This window comes from Mirounga leonina, unplaced genomic scaffold (genome assembly GCF_011800145.1).
Source record: "Mirounga leonina isolate KUSES-001 unplaced genomic scaffold, KU_Mleo_1.0 Mir_126, whole genome shotgun sequence".
NCBI classification, from domain to species: domain Eukaryota; kingdom Metazoa; phylum Chordata; class Mammalia; order Carnivora; family Phocidae; genus Mirounga; species Mirounga leonina.
Genome location: NW_023270314.1, coordinates 5,513,272 through 5,532,879, shown reverse-complemented (window position 1 = coordinate 5,532,879; position 19,608 = coordinate 5,513,272). Strand labels below are relative to the sequence as shown.

General features: G+C 42.0%; 1 protein-coding gene across 1 annotated transcript in view; it reads right to left on the bottom strand.

Moving 5' to 3' along the window:
- Window positions 1-2,781: 2,781 nt before the first annotated feature.
- Window positions 2,782-19,608, bottom strand: part of E2F7 (E2F transcription factor 7) — a 39,011-nt gene continuing 22,184 nt past the window's right edge. The window contains exons 8-13 of the mRNA XM_035002086.1: window positions 14,900-15,085; window positions 14,348-14,420; window positions 11,132-11,621; window positions 9,351-9,606; window positions 7,324-7,745; window positions 2,782-5,985 (exon numbers count right to left, since the gene is read on the bottom strand). Coding sequence (XP_034857977.1) covers window positions 5,815-5,985; window positions 7,324-7,745; window positions 9,351-9,606; window positions 11,132-11,621; window positions 14,348-14,420; window positions 14,900-15,085 — 1,598 coding nt within the window. The 3' untranslated portion in view covers window positions 2,782-5,814. The remainder of the gene's footprint in view (window positions 5,986-7,323; window positions 7,746-9,350; window positions 9,607-11,131; window positions 11,622-14,347; window positions 14,421-14,899; window positions 15,086-19,608) is intronic.

Sequence of the window (19,608 nt, the reverse complement as noted above, 5' to 3'; positions counted from 1 at the left end):
GAAACCGTGGCCAGTATTACAGCTGGCACATGGTCTTGGACTAGACAGGAGCATCAAGTATGGTTGCTGCAGAATCTGTGCTTGAGGAAGAATAGCCCCAGCTGCTCTGCTCTCTACCAAGTCCTGCATGAGAGTATTTATAACTGACAGAATCACAGCTGGAATCTGGTAGCAAGCGGATGTGAGAAATGTAGTTCCCAGGCTTTCAGAACCTGTGATAAAGAACCTGGAAGAGGAGTAGAAGTGAACGTGAGGGTCAATAGACCATTTCTAGCATAGCTGTGTGGGCAAGCTGGGGCCAGACTGTGAAGGGACTAGAAAGCCACCCTAAAAGGGTCAGGAAAATGCTGCATGGGATGCTCTTGAAAGCTCAGAAGCAGAGTTACAACAATTCAATTTATTTTATAAGCATTGGTGGCATGGTAGAGGCCATTCTTTTAAACTAAAAAAGAGGGGCCCCTGGGTGGCTCAGTTAGTTGAGTATCTGACTACTGATTTCGCTCAGGTCATGGTCTCAGGGTTGTGGGATCGAGACCTGCATTGGGCCCCGTGCTTGGCTCAGAGTCTGCTTGGGATTCTCCCCCTCCCCCTTTAACCCCCCCTCTGTCACTCCCCCTGCGTGTGCTTTCTCTCTCTCTCTCAAATAAATAAAATCTAAAAAATAAATAATAAACTAAAAAAAGAAAAAACACAACAAGCTATACTACAATTCTGTACTCAACAACTCTTCGGTACCTAGAACCATGCAATGAAAAAGCCTTCAAAGGTATTTTTTTTTCTTTTTAATAATTTGTGGTAACTCATCCTCCAATGCTCTTTCCCATTTTTTATTGGTTGCACATTTTGTGGAAGACACTGTGAATACAGATATAAATAATCTCTGGTCTCTGACTTTAAGAAGCTAATATTGATCCCTTCTCTTTTCAGTGAAGACTAAGAAAGTTTTAGAGAGTTTGGTAGATTAATTTATTGCTTCTCAAAGTAACTTTTGCCAAACTATAGTTTTGTACATTACTCTAAGAGAAAAACAAAAAACAAAAAACGGTCCCACTATCAAACCAGTTTAAAAGTTTTGTATAGGGCGCCTGGGTGGCTCAGTCGTTAAGCGTCTGCCTTAGGCTCAGGTCATGATCCCAGGGTCCTGGGATCGAGCCCCGCTTTGGGCTCCCTGCTCTGCGGGGAGCCTGCTTCTCCCTCTCCCCCTGCTTTTGTTCCCTCTCTCGCTGTGACTCTGGCTGATGTAGGGGTTGCGGGGGAGCCAGCAGCTCAGGCAGCAAAAGGGAGATGCTGCTATGAGTTTGGCTGGGGCTTCTCTCCAAGAATCAGGGCAAAGGACACAGCAGGTGGGCTAATGGCAGACAGAGCCAGCCTGGCACTGTTGTAAATCCCGCCCAAGAGCCTGTGTGGAATGGACTGCAGCAAAGCCAGAGACAGAAGGAGAATAGTAGCTGGAGGAAAATGTATTGCCTGCATCACAGGAAGTTCAGGCAAATGTCTCCACGCTTTGACCTTGCTGGGGTTAGAAATCTAGGCAAGCACGCCGAGGAAGGGGAAATGCTCAGTAGAAACAAAGATCCATCCATGCCCTCCTTGCTCAGCTTGAGCCCCAGGTGCAGAAGTTTTAAATGCTCATTTGCATAATAAATTGAGACTGTCTTTGTAACTTAAAATGTAGAATTTCTGTTATTGACAGTAACTAGAGAAGTCACAGCACCTGACCTAAAGTTCATACAGGGGCGAATGGGTTACCCCTGTTGACCAGGCCTAAAAGGAACACCAGGAGACAAAATTGCTTTCATGCTTACCTCATGAGTCCTGCTTGTTCAGTGTACTTACACCATTAAAGACCGACAAGGAGGGGCGGATGGGAGAAGATATTGGTAGATGCCTGTAATAACAGCATGACCCCATATTATAATATACCGCTAAAGGTATGCTAGTGAGATCCTAATACTGGTGTTTGTGTAGAAGCAGATTTATCCTGAGTTATCTCATACAGCTGGCCCTTGAATGACATGGGTTTGGACGGTGCAGGTCCACTTACATGGACTTTTTTCGATATATACAGTACTGTAAATGTATTTTCTCTTATGATTTTCTTAACATTTTCTTTAGCTTTATTGTAAGAATACAATATACAGTACTTATATAAAATGCGTTGTTATTGGTAGAGCTTCTGGTCAACAGTAGGCTATTAGAAGTTATGTTTTTGGGGAGTCAGTTATGCTGGACTTTTCCTGCACAGGGGTCGGCGCCCCTTAAACCCCGTGGTGTTCAAAGGTCAACTGTATATGCCTTGTGAGAAGGGAGGCTATGGACTGGGACAGGAAGTGATGTGTCGGAAGGAAGAGGTCACAGTAAAATGATTGGCGAGAGCTGAATTGAACAGCCCTAGCGAAAGGGCAAGCCCTGTTGTACAGGGTCCTATAGCTCCTCCGTTCACCGTTTTGGGGGCTGCTGAGTTCCCAGACTGGGTTTGATGCTGGATTTCAAAGCTAGTGCTTTCCCTAGCACCTCACAATTTAGTGGGAGGAACCAACACCAACGTAACCTAAATGACTCTGCAAGTATAACAAAGTAGGGAAAATCAGATGACGTCTGTTCGGAGGTTAATTTGAAAGTGAGCGTTACCGATAGAATTTGGCTCTGAACTAAGGGTAGGCATTTGCTAGAATGAGAAGCATTTAACCTTGCAGATGTCATGAAAAGTTGGGGAAGTGGTCTCCATTCACCTGTGATTCTTAGAAGTGGATAAGCCTCAGAATCATCCGGAAGCTCCGAACCTGAGATGCTGACTCAGTAGAAATCAGAAGCTCCAGAGCATCGTCCCCCTACCCTTTCAAGCTCCTGTGTAATTCTGACACATTAAGTTTTGGTGTTTGGGAACTACCGGGAGGTCTCAATAAAAAGATCTGGTTTGGGTTTATGAGGGCCTGGTTTGCTATGCTGCAACTGTTAAAGATTTTGCTGAAATTGGTACACACGGCCTACCAACAAATACAACCAACATCTCTTGTGAAATAATTTTTATTGCTATTTTATAAAGCTTAATATCTTTCTAAAAGAAAAAAAAAATCAGTTTACATGTAGTAAAGTTACAAGTAGATAGCTATAGATAATATAGCCATGAGAAAAAAGGGCAGAGCTAAATAGTATGAAGACAAAAGCAGTAAGCAGCAATAAAATTAATACCTACAAAAAACTAGCAGTGCAATAAGATTAGCTGAAAGCAGCTTTACATTGAAAAAAAAAAGTTATTTAAATACAGAAATAGCACCTTACAAAAAAGAATTGAGAAATATGTAAACTTGGTAGGTAGATTCAAGTATAAAAGTTATACTCCCAACTCTTGTACCAGAATGAAAGGGTTTCACAAACCCTGGACCGTGTAGGGCACACACACGTCCCTCAGTGCCAACGCAAAGCTGAATTTCCTTAGCAGGATCCCCAACAATTATTTTTGTTACTAAGTTATACAATGATAGACTCAAGATTGCCATTACTTCTTCACTACCCCGAATACCCAAGTCTAGCTTAGCAGCTTCACTACCATCAGTTGCTCTATCAGAAGCATACGGTTTTCCTGACAGAAACAACCCCTGCATTATTTTATTTTTATCTTTTTACACATCACAAAGCCACATTAAAAAGTGGGTACTGAATACAAAAGGAATTGGTTCTCCGTTTTCTTTTCTGTTGCTGAGTATGGTCACAGAGTCATAAAATTCTGATTTATGGGGTTGCTTCTTAACACCCCTCAAGAACTGTGGATTCTCTGAGGTTTATATGGTCATATCATGAACAGAGTGAAAAAAAAGGATAGCAAAGAAGTTAAAGTAGTAAGTGGCGAGCATCCAAAAACAGTGTGGGGAAAATCAGATTGTGATTTCATCTAAATGTAGACCTCTCAAGTGAAAATATTTTGTGGAAGTTTTTAGGCATGGTGGATTTAAACATGCATGTACCCTGTGCGGATAATAAGGATGCTGTGTGTCCTATACTTTCACTGAAAAAGGCATATTTTTGTTTCAAGGTGAACTCATATTAACTCTGGGTAACCATTACTGGGAGGTTGTTGATGATTAGAACCATAATTTGATCTGTTTAACACTAGAAAAGATTGTAAAAAAAAAATAAAAGAAAAAATGCCATCTTGTAAACTTTAAAAGTTTAGCGTTGATAAAAATTTTATATAATAACAAATTTATTTAATCAGGCTACCTACCTCAAGTTTTCAAAAATCTTGTGGGGGTAATAAGGCTAATAGTATCCTGTAGTTAATATAAAGCTACTTTACTCAGACTCCCAGAGTCTCTTAAATTAATATTTTTATTTCATATAACATTTTATTGGGTCCAAAAATAAAAATAAAATAGAATTGTACAGCAAGATTCCAGATCAAAGACAGAAGCTTAAAAAAGAAAGGAATGAAGAAAGGAAGAAGGGAAGGAAAAAAGGGAGAGAGGAAGGCATTTGCTGGAAGAGACAAGAATGAGGTACATCAATAAATCTAGGAATACAAAGAGCTAGTTTGGCTACTTACTGAAATCCTAAAGCAATATGGTTTAACAAAGGGGTATTGCATAATAGTTTCCAGAATTGTACTCATGCTAGAACAATGAATCCCTGCACTCACCGTTCTTATTTTTCAGAAACGCTCCGAAAAATAACTGGTTTGAATACTCTTGGATACTGAACATAATGTGTTCGTTTTCCCTCTTACCCTTCCACAAATAAAGAAAAAAGCCAAAGGAAAAAATATAATGATCACCTATCAGAACTATATCAATTTCTACATCATTACTCTTCAGAATTCTACCAAAAGGTCCCATCCAGGTTCCAATTTTCCATATAATCAATCACTTGCTACCATCCTGATTTATTCAATAAGACAGCAATTCTTTGAAGGCATCCATACCTGATACTCTACAGTTAACGTTTAAATAAAAAATCCACGGGGCACATAGTGAAGGAAACTGCACAGGGTAGGATTTTTACAAATGAACAGTAAAACCTCATTGTTCACACAGGTCAGCTCTTAGGCAGCTAGCATGCATCTTGCTTCTCATGCCCAGACAGGCTCAGCACAGTTCATTATAGCAAGTGGGCCATTCACAGTTATTTTGGTCGTAACATTCGGTCATGCATACACATTTATCCACATTATTAGTAGGTTGTAAAGTAAGTGCAGGGCAAATTAGAGGAAAAAAGCACAAACATTCAAGTCGTCATACCCTGAAAAACATGCATTTTGCTGTAGTTGTAAACTTTTTGCACTAAATCCCATTTCAGGAACAAAATAAATAATACCATAGGATTCACAACTGGAGTCGGCTTCCTGATGAAGCCTAAGGAAGCAGTAGCTTTTTTAAACTGCAGAAAAGAAGTTTCTCTCACCAGATCTAGACTCAGGGCGAGGGGGAAAAACCTGCCAAGAATGCTCACCCTAGTTAAGTGCTAGACAGCTCCCCCAGTAGAAAAACCACAAGGCTCCAGTAGCCTGTTCAGATCGACTTCCAGCAATAAGAGGATTCTTGAATCAAAACCACAAGTCAGTCGGTGCTTTCACTGTGACACCATGCACAGAGTCTGGACTCTAACTGATATTAAATGCACAATTAATAACAATTGCTTTCAGGAAAATAGATGATTCATGATGATGGGAAGTTAACATTAGAACCGGTAGGTGAAAGAGAGAGGACGATGTGTGCAGATGATGGTCTGCGTCCCGCTTTGCATTCAGCATCAGGGCATCACCTGGGACGGGGAAAGTCAGGTGGGTGGTCCCCCACCCCGGCCCGGCCCGGCGGCAGGTTAGTCAGCCTCGCTGCTGGGGATTTCCAGTCTCCTCTGCGCTGAGCTGGTGTTTCGTGTCGGATTCCTTTCTCTTCTCCTAAGGACGGGGTCTCCGAGGCTGCCAGGTGTCTTGAAAAATGTCTCACGATGTGTGCATCGGATGCTCTTGGGGGTCCCAGGAACAGGGGACTAAAAGAGCAAGTAAAAACAGAAGTGAAGTCAAACTGTTCTCGGTCTCCGAACTAAGCCCTTTCTTGACCTCTGTCAGTATGACCTTGATGCAGGCGTTCTCCTTCTTTCCGCTTTTCTGTCCCACTCATCTGCTTTATCTCCTCCCCAACAATTCTCACAACTGGAAATTCACTTCTTTGTTTTGTGTGCAGAAAGGCAGCCTAGTGAAGAGGTTGGGAGCGTGGCATTGGCACAACTAGCTGGGTGACCTTGGGCAGGCTACTTAACCACGCTGTCCCTCGGTGTTTTCATCCATACAATGTGGGTGACAAAGTGACGACTCTCACAGGGCTGCACCAATTAGAAAAGGTAATATTTACAGAGCACGGTGGACTACGCAAGCAGTAAGTATGTGCGTCCTGGCTCTTTTGTTTACTTGCAACTATGTATCTTCTTGTGTTAAATGTTGCATATTGATCTCCTTAATGTGCCCTAAAAGAGCAGGGACCATTATTCTGTTTACTGTCCTATCTTCACTGCCTGCATGAGTGCCTGGCACATAACTGGTGATCGGAAAGCATGTCACATTATCATCACCTTAGTTTAAAAACTAGCATGTTTAATTTCATCATCTAGCAAACTTGTGAGCGTCTAACTTGTCTAAAATATTTTTGGCCACAACGCAAAACTCTTTCTTCATGAGAGAAAGTAACCACTCTGAACAATGCCTGAGGCATAAGAGGAAATCAACACATGCTTACTGACTGAACTACAAATGGGAGTTTGGGGGAAATATAGTACTGATTAGTTAATATTGATTATAAAATTCATATATATACATTTGTGTGTTTGAGTATGTGTGTGTGTGTGTGTGTGTGTGTGTATATATATATATACACACACTCTCCTAAACATTGCATTTTGAGAAATGACAGATGCTAGGAATCTTTGCGTTAGTATCCAGACTTGTTTCCCTGAATTGTTTCTATAGCTGTACAGTGAAAATTCAGGGTGCTCTCCTTTTATTCATCTAATGAAATGAAAACCTGAAGAAATCATCTGAATATTCAGCATTCATCAATAGTCCCTTGAACTATCCTTAAAATAAGTCCTTCTAATTTTAAAGAACAGATTGACAATTAAAAAATATTTTTGTCTTTAAAGCACAGCATCTCCTGCCTCCAGCCTCCATGCCTTATAAAGTAAGCAGGTAACTTCTGGGTCTACAACAGAAGCTGGATAGACCCTGACCTGGAGCTTCTGTCCTGCAGTCATGGGACTAAAAGCAAAGCTCATGAAATGCATACTGACCCCATCACAGAATGATGATCTTCCTGGGCTCACAGCAGGACTCACCTGTTGTAATTTTACTACGGAGACAGGATGCCCCGCATACGCAGGGGATTCAGGCTGGATGATGTTGTGTGATCTTGGCATCTCTGGACTCAGATTGAGTGAGTGGGCACCCTGAAGCTGAGGGTCTGCGGAGGGGAGTGCTGATGATTTTGGATTAACCATGTTTGCAGGGCCGATGAGAAGATGAGCTGTTGATCCAAGGCCAGGCAAGCCAAAATTCACAGGTCCCGCATTTGGGAGAGCACCAGGGGCAGAGGAAAGCGGCCTGGGCATAGTGGGAGAATAGAGAACGGGGAAAGGGCCCAGCGTCGGAGATGGTAAGACCATGCAAGGAATGCTGAGGGATGGCAGCTGACCTGAAGGGGGTCCCACGGCATGGGGGTTCTGACTGCCAGATAAGAGCACATTGAAACCATTTAATCCTGAAACAGAAGCAGACCAAGGTGACCGTCAACACAACAGGAGGTACCATAACAGTTTCACATTCCCCTGCCGCCCTTCCAAGTGGGAACCCACAATGAATGGATTCTACCTGACCAGGCCAACCCCCTTCCCAGGCTCTCCCCGCTCTGCACTGCTTCTCCCCAGCAGTGGCCACCAGTGAAGTCCCACATCCACTTGTGTGATAATGTGGTGGATGCCTGTGTCTCCTGAGAGGGTCAATTAATGTGTGTTCCACTGAATGCAAATTGAGGAGGGAAGTGAACTTGGATTGGAAAGATTTTATCTTTTGTTTTTATAAACTTCTAACAAATTTGTATTTTCCTCAACTTGGATCACAGGCAACAAATCCAACAGTATTAATAGTACCTTGACTTTGTCACTAGTAAAAAGCTCACATATATTCATATAACATTATAGCTACAGCAGATTCTTATTAGATCGTGAAGCGCATTATGACTTTGAAATTATGAGAACACTGGAACTACTGTCAGATCTTTTTATTACTATAACTTAAAAAATTTTTTTCTAACGGTATTTCAATATAATTGGCTTCCCTTATTATCCTATGTATTTAATTCTATGCGTTTTTTTTTTTTTTTAAACATTCTGAGGAGGAATCCATGGGTTTTACCATAGTGTCAATAGGTCTTTGGCCCAGAAAAAGCTAATACTCCCTGTGCTGGGCTGTCATTTTCATTCAGTCGGGACTGAGCCTGTTTCTTGTTTATCAGTGTATCTGCACCCCTGTCATGCTTACCTTAAATCCGCAAAAAATGTTTGCTAATGGAATAAAGAACATTTTGTAGATAACTGAATAATAACACCTACCTAACCTGTAAGTGAATGGAAAATTCAGGAAAATCGATTTAAGTCTCTCTGCATCGAGAGCAGCTTTATGTACATAATGTGTGTCTGAGAAATTAGGGATCTCATCTATTTCAGCTTTATTTCGAAATCCTGACAGCTTTTGAGTCTTACTGTCAGGCACTGTCATCCGAAGTGCTTTAGGTGTATTACCTTATAAAATTTAGTTCCGTTTTGAAAGCACCCCCATGACACCAGTGCCTTGTCCGTCCTGCTGTACCAGTGGGGATGGCTAAATACTTACGTTCATGCAGGTAATAAGGGGCCCTAACGCCCAGCCCTCTCCAGACCTGGCCCTCGACCACAATGACACGCTCAGTACCTCTGGATAGCCAAGACACCACGCTAGCTGTACATGGTGGCCAATAGGTTCATACTGTTCTGTAAACTGAACCAATGCCAGATTCAGCTGAATTATAATAATAGACTGATCTTTTGAATTGTGCTTTGTTAGCAAATAAAGTTTAATGCATTTAAAAAAAATCACTTGCCCTAATTATTTTCATAGTGTCCTTCGAGGTGGCCGAAGTGAAAGCAGCCTCTACCTTCATTTCATAGATGGGAGAAAAGAAAGGGCTGAGAGTAAAACGGTTCAGAGGCCGTGTAGACAGCAGCTCACTGACGAACCGCTTCGGTCGGGTGGCATGGACAGAAATGTAGAAATCTAATTGATGATCTGACCACCCCGAGGGGCCCTCAGACACGATGACACCCCTTACCAGCTGGCGACTGCACATAAAGGTACTGCAGCAAAGAGGGCTCTTTGGTGCTTTCATTTTCTTTTGAAGACTTTTCTATCTCTGTGTCTCTCGAAGGATTTCCCCACTCAGAAGAAATGAAGCAGTTGACCGTGGCCTTTCCTGAAGCCTCCTCTGCAGCCGAGACTTGGGCCTCCCTGTGAATGTCTTCGAGGGGCACTGAGCCGCTGTTACCCGGGGTCTTGGGGGAGGCAACGTCTGTGGACTCTGAGGGTTTCTAAGCAGAGCCAACCAGGAACCAGAAAAGCAAGTAAAAATCCCAGTGGTAAATCTCGATAGCAGCTTTCTCAACATAGCTAACACGTAAACAAATAGGTCAAAGACCGCTGCGTGCCACACTGAATTGTATATGTCTGAAAATGAGCGTCCCGTCACGTGCTTCCAAAGGCTTAGGATTCTTAAGCACAGAAATGATGGAGGGTTTTTTTCTTTAAGATTTTATTTGAATTTTAAATTTTTTTTTTTTTAAGATTTTTATTTATTTGCGAGAGAGAGAATGAGAGACAGAGAGCATGAGAGGGAGGATGGTCAGAGGGAGAAGCAGACTCCCCGCCGAGCAGGGAGCCCGATGTGGGACTCGATCCCGGGACTCCAGGATCATGACCTGAGCCGAAGGCAATCGCTTAACCAACTGAGCCACCCAGGCACCCAAGATTTTATTTATTTGACAGAGAGAGACACAGGGAGAGAGGGAACACCAGCAGGGGGAGTGGGAGAGGGAGAAGCAGGCTTCCTGCCAAGCAGGGGAGCCCGAAGCGGGGCTCGATCCTAGGACCCCGGGATCATGATCTGAGTTGAAGGCAGACGCTTAACGACTGAGCCACCCAGGCACCCCAGAAATGACGGAGTTTTAACAATGACAGACTGGCCGTGGTGTGTGGACGATGAGGTAAATTTCGGAGCTGCTAACACATAAAGGGGTGTGGATGCCAGTCTTTGAGTGGCCCAGTAAGGACTGCGGGACTGGCCCAAAGCCAGTCTTGGTTATCTAAGACCTATATATACCAGTCAGTCCTTCACTGCTGTTCTGCAACCCCAGGCTATACACAAAATTACAAAGATTCGCTCTGGCAAGAGAAAGGAACAGAAGAGAAAGGGTCCTCAATAATATACTGATTTCCGTGAGTGTGCTGAGCGAACCCAGCACAGACTGCTGTCATGATGGTGCTTCTGCTTCCTGAGTTTGACTGGTCGGATCTCATTCACCTCTGAATGGCTACTAAGTGGGAGATGTGAACAGCTCATATTTTTGTTGCTTTCGTTTTGTAGCTGGGGAAACAGGATCTCTGAGCCGTGATAACGGACACAGACACCGCAAGACCAGCAGCACCCACACTGCCGACTCTGAAGTTCAGGTGCATCCTGGATTCAGATGGTTATGTCAGTGATCTCAACTGGTTAAAGAAAAAAAAGGAGAGCCACAAGGCGGGGAGGAAATATACAAACATGTTAACAGTGATTGACTCGATGTGGTGGGATTATGGGTCCTTTTTTTTTTTTTTTTTTTTTACACCTTTTAGCATTTTATGCAAAGCAGGAGTTTTATAAAAGTCTCTTTCCTTACGGTACTACTTTATGGCAAGATTTTATGGCAGAGCCAGTCCCGGGCTTAATTATACAAGTGATACCTGAAATATGTCACATTCCAGACTCAACAGCTTATTAGCAGCTGTGCATCTTTACTGGGAAGGAACTCTGGGTTAACGGGCTGTCACGAAGCAAGCCCACCCGAACCCCCTTACCTTGGGCATGACAAGAGCTAGAGGGCTGTCTTCGTAGTCCCTGCTCTGTCTTTTAGTGGCTGGCTCCTCCTCCTGAGGCTTCCTCTCCTCCCCGAGGCGCTTCGGAACTGAGGGTGTGGACGGCTGCTTTGCTGCTGAGACTTCCACGCTTCTGCTGTCCCTCTCGGACCCCGGGGATGGTCCCTCCTGCAGGCTCCCATACAGCATGAACAGTGAGGTGGAGGGCACGTACACCATGGGCTGGCTGGCCAGCAGGGCTGGTTTCAGGCTCTCCACGTCCGAGGCTGCAGAAGCTGGTGAGGCACCCACTTGTCCAGTCAGACTGTTCTGCACGGGGAAGGCATGCAGGTCCGTTTGGGCTGCAGAAAAGACTTGGTGTGCTAAAGGAGTAGCACAATATTCTGAGTCAACAGACAGGCCAGGGAAAGGAGCAGCAGGGTCCAGGCTGCTTGACGGCGGCATCGCTCTCTTACTGGCAAAGGCTTTCCTCCTGCAGTAAAAAGGAACATAATGGGTCCCATCAAGTTATCACATTCCACCAGCTCCTGATTCTCTGTCTTCCTAAAGAGATGTACCAAAGCAGAAATGAGATAATGCTGCTCGAGCTGATAATAAAGTGTGCCCCCTGAGCTAACTCCAGAGGCCGATAACCATATAACCTGGACGGATGCTTAGGGAGGGGGTGGGTGAGCGCTTGGGGGGCTCTCAGGTTAGAGCTCACGCGGGCTCTCCCCTGCCTCCTCTACGTCTAATAGTTATCGGTCACATACTGATAGTGACTGCTACCCCATAGCAGGCCCGCAGATGCCTTATGACTAACATAATCATAACTTGACATAATTATGATAGTTACCCCCTGCCAGTTGATGAGGGAGGAAAAGTGAGGCTCAGAGACTAATCAGCCTTCTGAAGGTTAGCTGCCCCGCTTGAACGGGGCATTTATCTCCACTGTGAGATAAATGGAGTGGGCAGTGAGTGAGGAAATAAAGTTACCTACTAAACTATTTTCTGTCATTCTTGTCCCATTCTGCTCAGTATTCCAATTTTTAGGCACAACACATTCAAAATTAAGCCCCATTTAATATATGAGATTATAAACAATGTTTGGGCCTTTTATACAGAAAGACTTCTAAATATTAAAAAACATTTATGTTTTCAGTGTATTTTTGGAAACAGATGAGGAAAACCTGTTTAAGACTCCTTTAAGAACTAGTAAACAGAGGACAGGGATTTCTTTGAACCCTTTTGATGGAATCAGTAAGATCTATTTTGCCCTGTCTCTTTGTCCACATGCTGCTAGGAATCAAATGGAAGGCCTTGGGCTGCAGAGATGAGTAAATCTCTCCAACCACAGTCCCTCTGAATGAGAAATCACTACTACTCAGCTCTGTGAAGCTCAAAATACCCACACTGAGTATATCCCCCACCGTCCTATCTCCAGTCATCCACCTTCAACCTCCCCATCTCCACCAATAGTAGCCCCATCATCTGAGACCCAGGTGTCCTTTGTGAGGTCTCTTTCTATTTTACACTGATTTCCACTCCTTTCCATCTGCAGCTGACATGACTCAGACCTGCACCACGACACACCAGAATGGCTGCAGATGCGCCATCCCACCTGCTTCAAGCAGCAAGAGTGTTCTTCTCCAGTGAGTCTGCTGTAGGTCTTTATTGTCTGTCTCATAAACCCAAACTCTTCTTCTACCTGGCTTCCAAAGGGTTCTTTTTTTTCCCCCAATTTGACCTATTCACCTCTAACACCCCAAATTCTTTTTATGAATGAGGTTTCCATTTGCTATCCTATTTGTACAAATCGTTATGGCTAAACTAATCAGTGTATGGTCCCCGTACTCCCTTCACCCTGCCTCACAATCTGTTTCTTCCCAAATCTGTCATTAAAAAGCTCTCTTGTGTAGACGAACCATGAGAGATGATGGACTCTGAAAAACAAACTGAGGGTTCTAGAGGGGAGGGGGGTGGGAGGATGGGTTAGCCTGGTGATGGGTATTGAGGAGGGCACATTCTGCATGGAGCACTGGGTGTTATGCACAAACAATGAATCATGGAACACTACATCTAAAACTAATGATGTAATGTATGGGGATTAACATAACAATAAAAAAATTAAAAAAAAAAAAAAGCTCTCTTGTGGGGCGCCTGGGTGGCTCAGTCGTTAAGCGTCTGTCTTCGGCTCAGGTCATGGTCCCAGGGTCCTGGGATCAAGCCCCACATCGGGCTCCCTGCTCAGCGGGAAGCCTGCTTCTCCCTCTCCCACTCCCCCTGCTTGTGTTCCCTCTCTCGCTGTGTCTCTCTCTGTCAAATAAATAAATAAAATCTAAAAAAAAAAAAACCAACCAACCAACCAAACAAACAAAAAACCCCTCTTGTTTCCACATTAGCATTTCCTCTGCTTCTTCCCATAATATTTGATTTCCTTCAAAATCAGACCCAAAATTTGAGTCTGATGGCCTGGGTTTGAATCTTGGCTCTGTCACTTCTTAGCCCTGTGACCTTGGGCAAGTTATTTAACCTCTTCGGGTTTCTGTTTCCTTTCTGTAAAATGAAGATAAGAGTACCAAACTCAAGTGACTGTTGTTGTGATGAGATGAGTTAATACACATAAAACTTTCAGAACGGGACCTGGTGGCTCATAAACAAAATTAGCTACAGTGATGATAAGTGATTCCAGGAACTATAATCATCAGTTCTCAGGGCCGTGTTAGTACTGAAATGTCTTTTTTCAATGTATTTGTTTTTACTTTTTCCCCTATAAGCTTTCATTAGCTTAGGGGATACATTTTTCATACTTTTGTGTCCCTGATGGTACATCCATCACAATTATGGGCACAAAGGGGACACTTAGAAAGTTCTTAATAAACAAATGGCTAATTTAGGAGCAAGACTGCTAAAATTTACCTTTTGATGGGTGGCATTTCAATGGAGTCAAAGTTAACACCAGAAATTAGAAAAGAATACACTCGGGGCGCCTGGGTGGCTCAGTCATTAAGTGTCTGCCTTCGGCTCAGGTTATGATCTCAGGGTCCTTGGATCGAGCCCCACATTGGGCTCCCTGCTCAGCGGGAAGCCTGCTTCTCCTTCTCCCTCTGTCCCTCCCCTTGCTCGTGCTCTCTCTGTCTCTCTCTCTCACTGTCTCTCAAATAAATAAAATCTTTAAAAAAAAAAAAAGAATACACTCAGTTTTTGAAGACTACTTACTGTGAACTGTCTTCTATCTTCTGTTGGTAAACAGCTGCCAGACTTCCAATTTCGAAGGAGTAGCCACTTGATCCTATAAAGGAAAATAAAACTCTAACAAAATATGGCAGGGGACTTATACACACCAATTATATACAGATGGATTCATTATTCACTGCTCAGGGATTATAAGATTATTTCAAATCCATTCTGGTTTTGATTCAAAGAGAGAAATTTCCAGAAGCTAGCTCTTAATGGGGAATTCAGGTCTCATCAATAATTAGAAAACAAAACAAGTGTTGCTTTGTAAATCTGATGAATGTCTGACATGCATCAAACAGACCAACCTTGGCAAACTGGGTGATCTTCACTGGTGGACTAGGATGAATTTCAGGCATGGGGCCATGTTCGTTCCCTGGGAAGCCTGCAATTCTTTTACCCCCAACCATCATTTCACTTCAGGTCAATGGAAAAAACAGGCAGGGCCTAGAGTCACCTTATTTTAAAATGCCTGAGTAGGGTGACTGTTATAGGACGGCTGACGGATTCCCCAGGATATGGAAAGGCAGATACCTTGTTCTTCTTTATAAGGGCTGCTGGGTTCTGAGTTCACTTTCCTCTGGATCCTCTCAGAAGCCTGAACTGTGCTGAAAGAACCATGTCGAGCCAGCCTCTGTTTTGCACAGACTTGAATCTGGCCATATGTTTCTCTTTTCAATTCTGGTAAGACAGATGCAGAAACATCCACTAGTTCTTCATCTAAATAAATGAGAGAATTGGTAGTGTTGTTACATAGCTATAATTCAGGATAATTTTAGCCTTTTAAAGATAGAGCTTGGAGAGCCTGTAATTGTAATGGAGCTACCCTATAAATTAAAAACTAAGACAATCAAAGGAATTTTAGGAGCCTTGTCTCAAACCCCAATTTCTTCTGATGTACTAATTTTTTTTAAGAGTTAGTAAAAGACTGTAAAGTGAAACTGAATCCATATATATTCTAAAATTATCTAAACTGCAACAAAAGTAGAGCAAGATGTTCTCCAACCCAAATTAGAACGGACCTGACATTTCAGATGCTTTCTTTGTGCAGAGATATCAAAGGAAAACACAACCATGCTCAGCCCAACACGCACATTTAGAGATTTTAACATTAACGGAGATTGGCCTCTTAGGCCACAGCTCTACGGCAATGAGTATAAGAATCTATTATGCTTTATTATGTCTTTCTTATGCAGTAGGAGGCTCGGTTACCAAGTGACAAAGGGAATAAGGTCAGCAAAAACCTCATGGTTGAAATGTTGCAGAACAGTGAGAATAGGAGCACCTTGGAGGCCCATTTTATGCTTAAAGGAGCCTGTGTAAAATCAGGACAGAATTTTTTAGATAGAACCAGGCTTGTATTTCTACAGAGAAATAGTCCCTGTTGCTCAGTCATTCCTACCCTGTTCATCTGTGTGATTTTTCTAAGTTCAAAGCATGCACGTTTTAATTATAGGACTAATTTAATAAATGGAAAGGCTCAGCTAGACTTACATTTTCTAAAACACACAAAATTTTTTAAAAAATCACCTTTACAGTTTTCTTTTTCTCATAACAAACCCCCCCCAAATGGTCTTTTTAGAAAATCAAAAAGAAAATGGGTCAAGACAGTAACAGGGAACAAATTTACCCTCCTTCCTTAAACACAGTATCAGACAAAACATTATAAAACAATGGCTTTCAAAAAAAAAAAAAAAAAAAAACAATGGCTTTCAAGATACCGGACAGCAGGAGACAAAGGGCAGTGAACCTTAGAGACAGGAATCAAATGAGGTGAGACCTATGATTGCTCTCACTTACTGCCCAGAGAATATTTCCAGGTTAGAGTATAGGGAAGGGAACCTGGACAGGGACTGGAAGTCTCCCCAAGTCGAGGGTGGAGCTGGAAGCCAAGGCAAGCCAGGGCCGCTAGAGTTTGCAGGGCAAAACTCCAGAGAGGAGAGCCATACAAAAAGAACGCTGAAGATCTGCAGAAGATTCCCCCCCACCCCCACCCCTTAAGTATCTAGTGGAGTACTCATGCATGTGAGGAGACTACCCACGGTCAGGAAAGGAACCACTTAAAAGGAGCAAAAGGAATAGTGTCTGCAGCTCATCCAGGGCTGGGAATAGTGCCTACTGCCAATAGCCAGGATGGAAAAATCTCCTAATTCATAGATTACTGGTTAGAATATTAAAAAGGGTATTATTGCCTCAGTAGTGGGGATAATGCATTAAAGACTAACTGCTGATGATCCTGTCTACCAAAGCTTAAAAACAAGACCTGAAAGGTTCACTGTCTCCAAGTAACTTCACTGCATCGCAGAACAAAGCTGAAAAACATTTTTAGAAATACTGAAATATCTAGCACCCAACAATATGTAAATCTCAGTGTCTGGCATACAATTAAAAATTATCAGGTATACAAAGAAGCAGGGAAATATAACCCACAGTGAGGACATAAATCAACTGAAATGGATTCAAAAGTGACACAGATGATAGAATTAGTGGACAGGCACATTAAAACAGGTATTATAATTGTACTCCGTGAATTCAGGAAACCAGAGGAAAGACTAAGCATATTAAGTAGAGACAATGAAAATATTAAAACTCAAGTCAAGTCAAATTTCTAGGGGCAAAAATTGTAATGCTGGAAAAGAAAATACAGCGGATTAATGGCAGATTAGACACTGCAGGAAAAAAAAAGTGAACTTGAAGACATAGCAATAGAACCCATCCAAAATGAAACACAGAAAAGAGAATGAAAGAAACTAAACATCAGTGAACTGTGGGACAATTTCAAGCAGCCAAATATTACCACACCTGGAGTCTCCAAAGAACAGAGGAGGGGACAGAAAAAAATATTCAAAAAAATAAGGGCTGAAAATTTGCCAAAGTTGATAAACAATTTCAACCCATAGATCCAAGAAGCCCAACAAACCCAAGTATGAGACATGAAGAAAAGTACAACAAAGCACACATATCAGATTGTTTAAAACCAGTCAGAAGGAAAATCTTAAAAGCAACCAGAGAAAAAGACATATTACATATGGAAGAACAAGATGATGATAGATTTCTAACCAGAAACAATCAAAGTTAGAAGACAGTGGAGCGATTTCTTTAAAATACTGAAAGAAAAAACCTTCAACCTAGAATCCTTTACCCAGTGAAAATATCTTTCGAAAACAAAGGAGAAGGGTGCACATTTCCAGTTACATGATAAGTACTGGGGATGTAATGGCCAGCACGATGGCTGTAGCTAATGCTGCTGTATGTTATACATGAAAGTTGTAAAGAGAGTAAATCCTAAGAGTTCTCATCACAAGGAAAAAAATTTTCTTCTCTTTTCATTGTATTAATATGAGATAATAGGTGCTAACTGAACTTATTGCAGTAATCAATTCACAATATATGTCGAATCATTATGCTGTACACCTTAAACTTATAAATGATATATGTCAAGTATACCTCAATAAAGCTGGAAAAAAGGCAAAATAAAGATGCTTTTAGACATAGAAGAGCTGGAAGAATTCATCACTGGCAGATCTGCACTATAAGAAATGTTAAAGAAAGGCCATTTAGCCAAGAAAAATGATACCAGATGGAAAGAAACCTACATCCACAAAACGGAATGACAAGCACCAGAAATGGTGCCTACATGGGTAGATATCAATTTTTTCCCCTTATTTAATGTCTTTAAAAGACAGTAGACTGTTTAAAGCAAAAACGGTAACAATGCATTGTGGAGTTTTTAACATACAGAGCAGTAAAATGTTTGGCAACAACAGCACAGAGGCCAGGCAGGAAGAAATAAAAGTATGCTATTGTAAGGTTCTTATACAATATGAATGGTATAATATCATTTGAAGGTGCTCACATGGCTTCACTGGTGAATTCTACCAAAAAAGGCATGTACGTGAATATTCATTTAGCTTTATTTCTAACACCCCAAAACTGGAAATAATCCACTTGTCCACCGACAAGTAAATGAATAAAGAATGATATATCCATACAAGGGGATACTCAGCAATATAAAGGAATAAACTATTGATACATGCTACAATATTATGAATCTGAAAATATGCCAAGCAAAGGAAGTTTGATAAAAAGAGCATACACACTACCAGTCAGTTCTTGTTATTCATGGCAATTATGTTCTATGAAGTTACCATGAACACTGAATTAGTACGTATTGGACCATTGCTCTTAGAGGAATACAGGGTTAGGTTCCTGCAGTCTCTGGTCACATTTTTGTCAAATGATCAATGCATAACCCTGTTTTATATGTGTTTCCGTTTAAAGACGCCTTATTGAATATATATAGTTGATCCATTAGCATTGAACTCTTAGCCAACAGCACTATAACGCATGCCTGAGTGGAGCTCCTCTAACATGCATTATTTCCTCTGTCATGCACATCACAGCCTTCTTGCACTCGGAATCATTAGCACTTCAGTACAACGCTTGGGAACCATTTTAAGAGCAAAATCCTCAACACAAAGCACAAAAATGTGAAAACATGGCACTAAAAAGACCACGAAAAGGACAATTGCTTAGAGTATGAGAGTCATGTAGAAACAAGTATGAGAAATAAGAGGGCAGAGTGTTGCCTTGTTCAGCCTCAGCTGGGAACACGGGTGCGCTGTCAACCAAATTTTTTTTGCCATTTTGCATGTCTGCGAATGACTAAGAAAATTCTGTGAGTATTGATTCTGGAATTATCAAATAATTTTAGTATGTAAATTTGCCAATACGCACTTTGAATAATGAGCATCAACTGTATATAATTCCCTTATGAAATTTTTTAGAAAATGTGTACAAATCTACAGGGAAAGAAAGCAAATCAGTGGTTGCCCTGGGGATGGGTGGGAGGACAAGGAGGGAGGAATTACAAAGGGACAGGAGACTCTGGAGGGTGATGGGTTCATTATCTTGACTGTGGTGATGACATCACAGGTGCACCCAATGCAAAACTTACCAAGTTGTAATTTTAACGATGTGCCATTTATTCTATGTCATAAGATCACAAAAAAGCTGTGAAAGGATGAAAAGGCCATGATGGTGGGAAGGAGAAGAGGAAAAGACACATTTATTAAGTTTACCTGTGAGGAATCGCTACTGGAGGAGTGAAGGAGAGTGAATTAAGGAAATCAAAGGTAACTTGAAGTTCCAGATTTGATGGCTGGGTTGAGGATGACAGTAATATTGTCAGTAATGAAACTAGATATACAGAAAGATGAGGTTTCTATCGGGTAGAGAAAGTG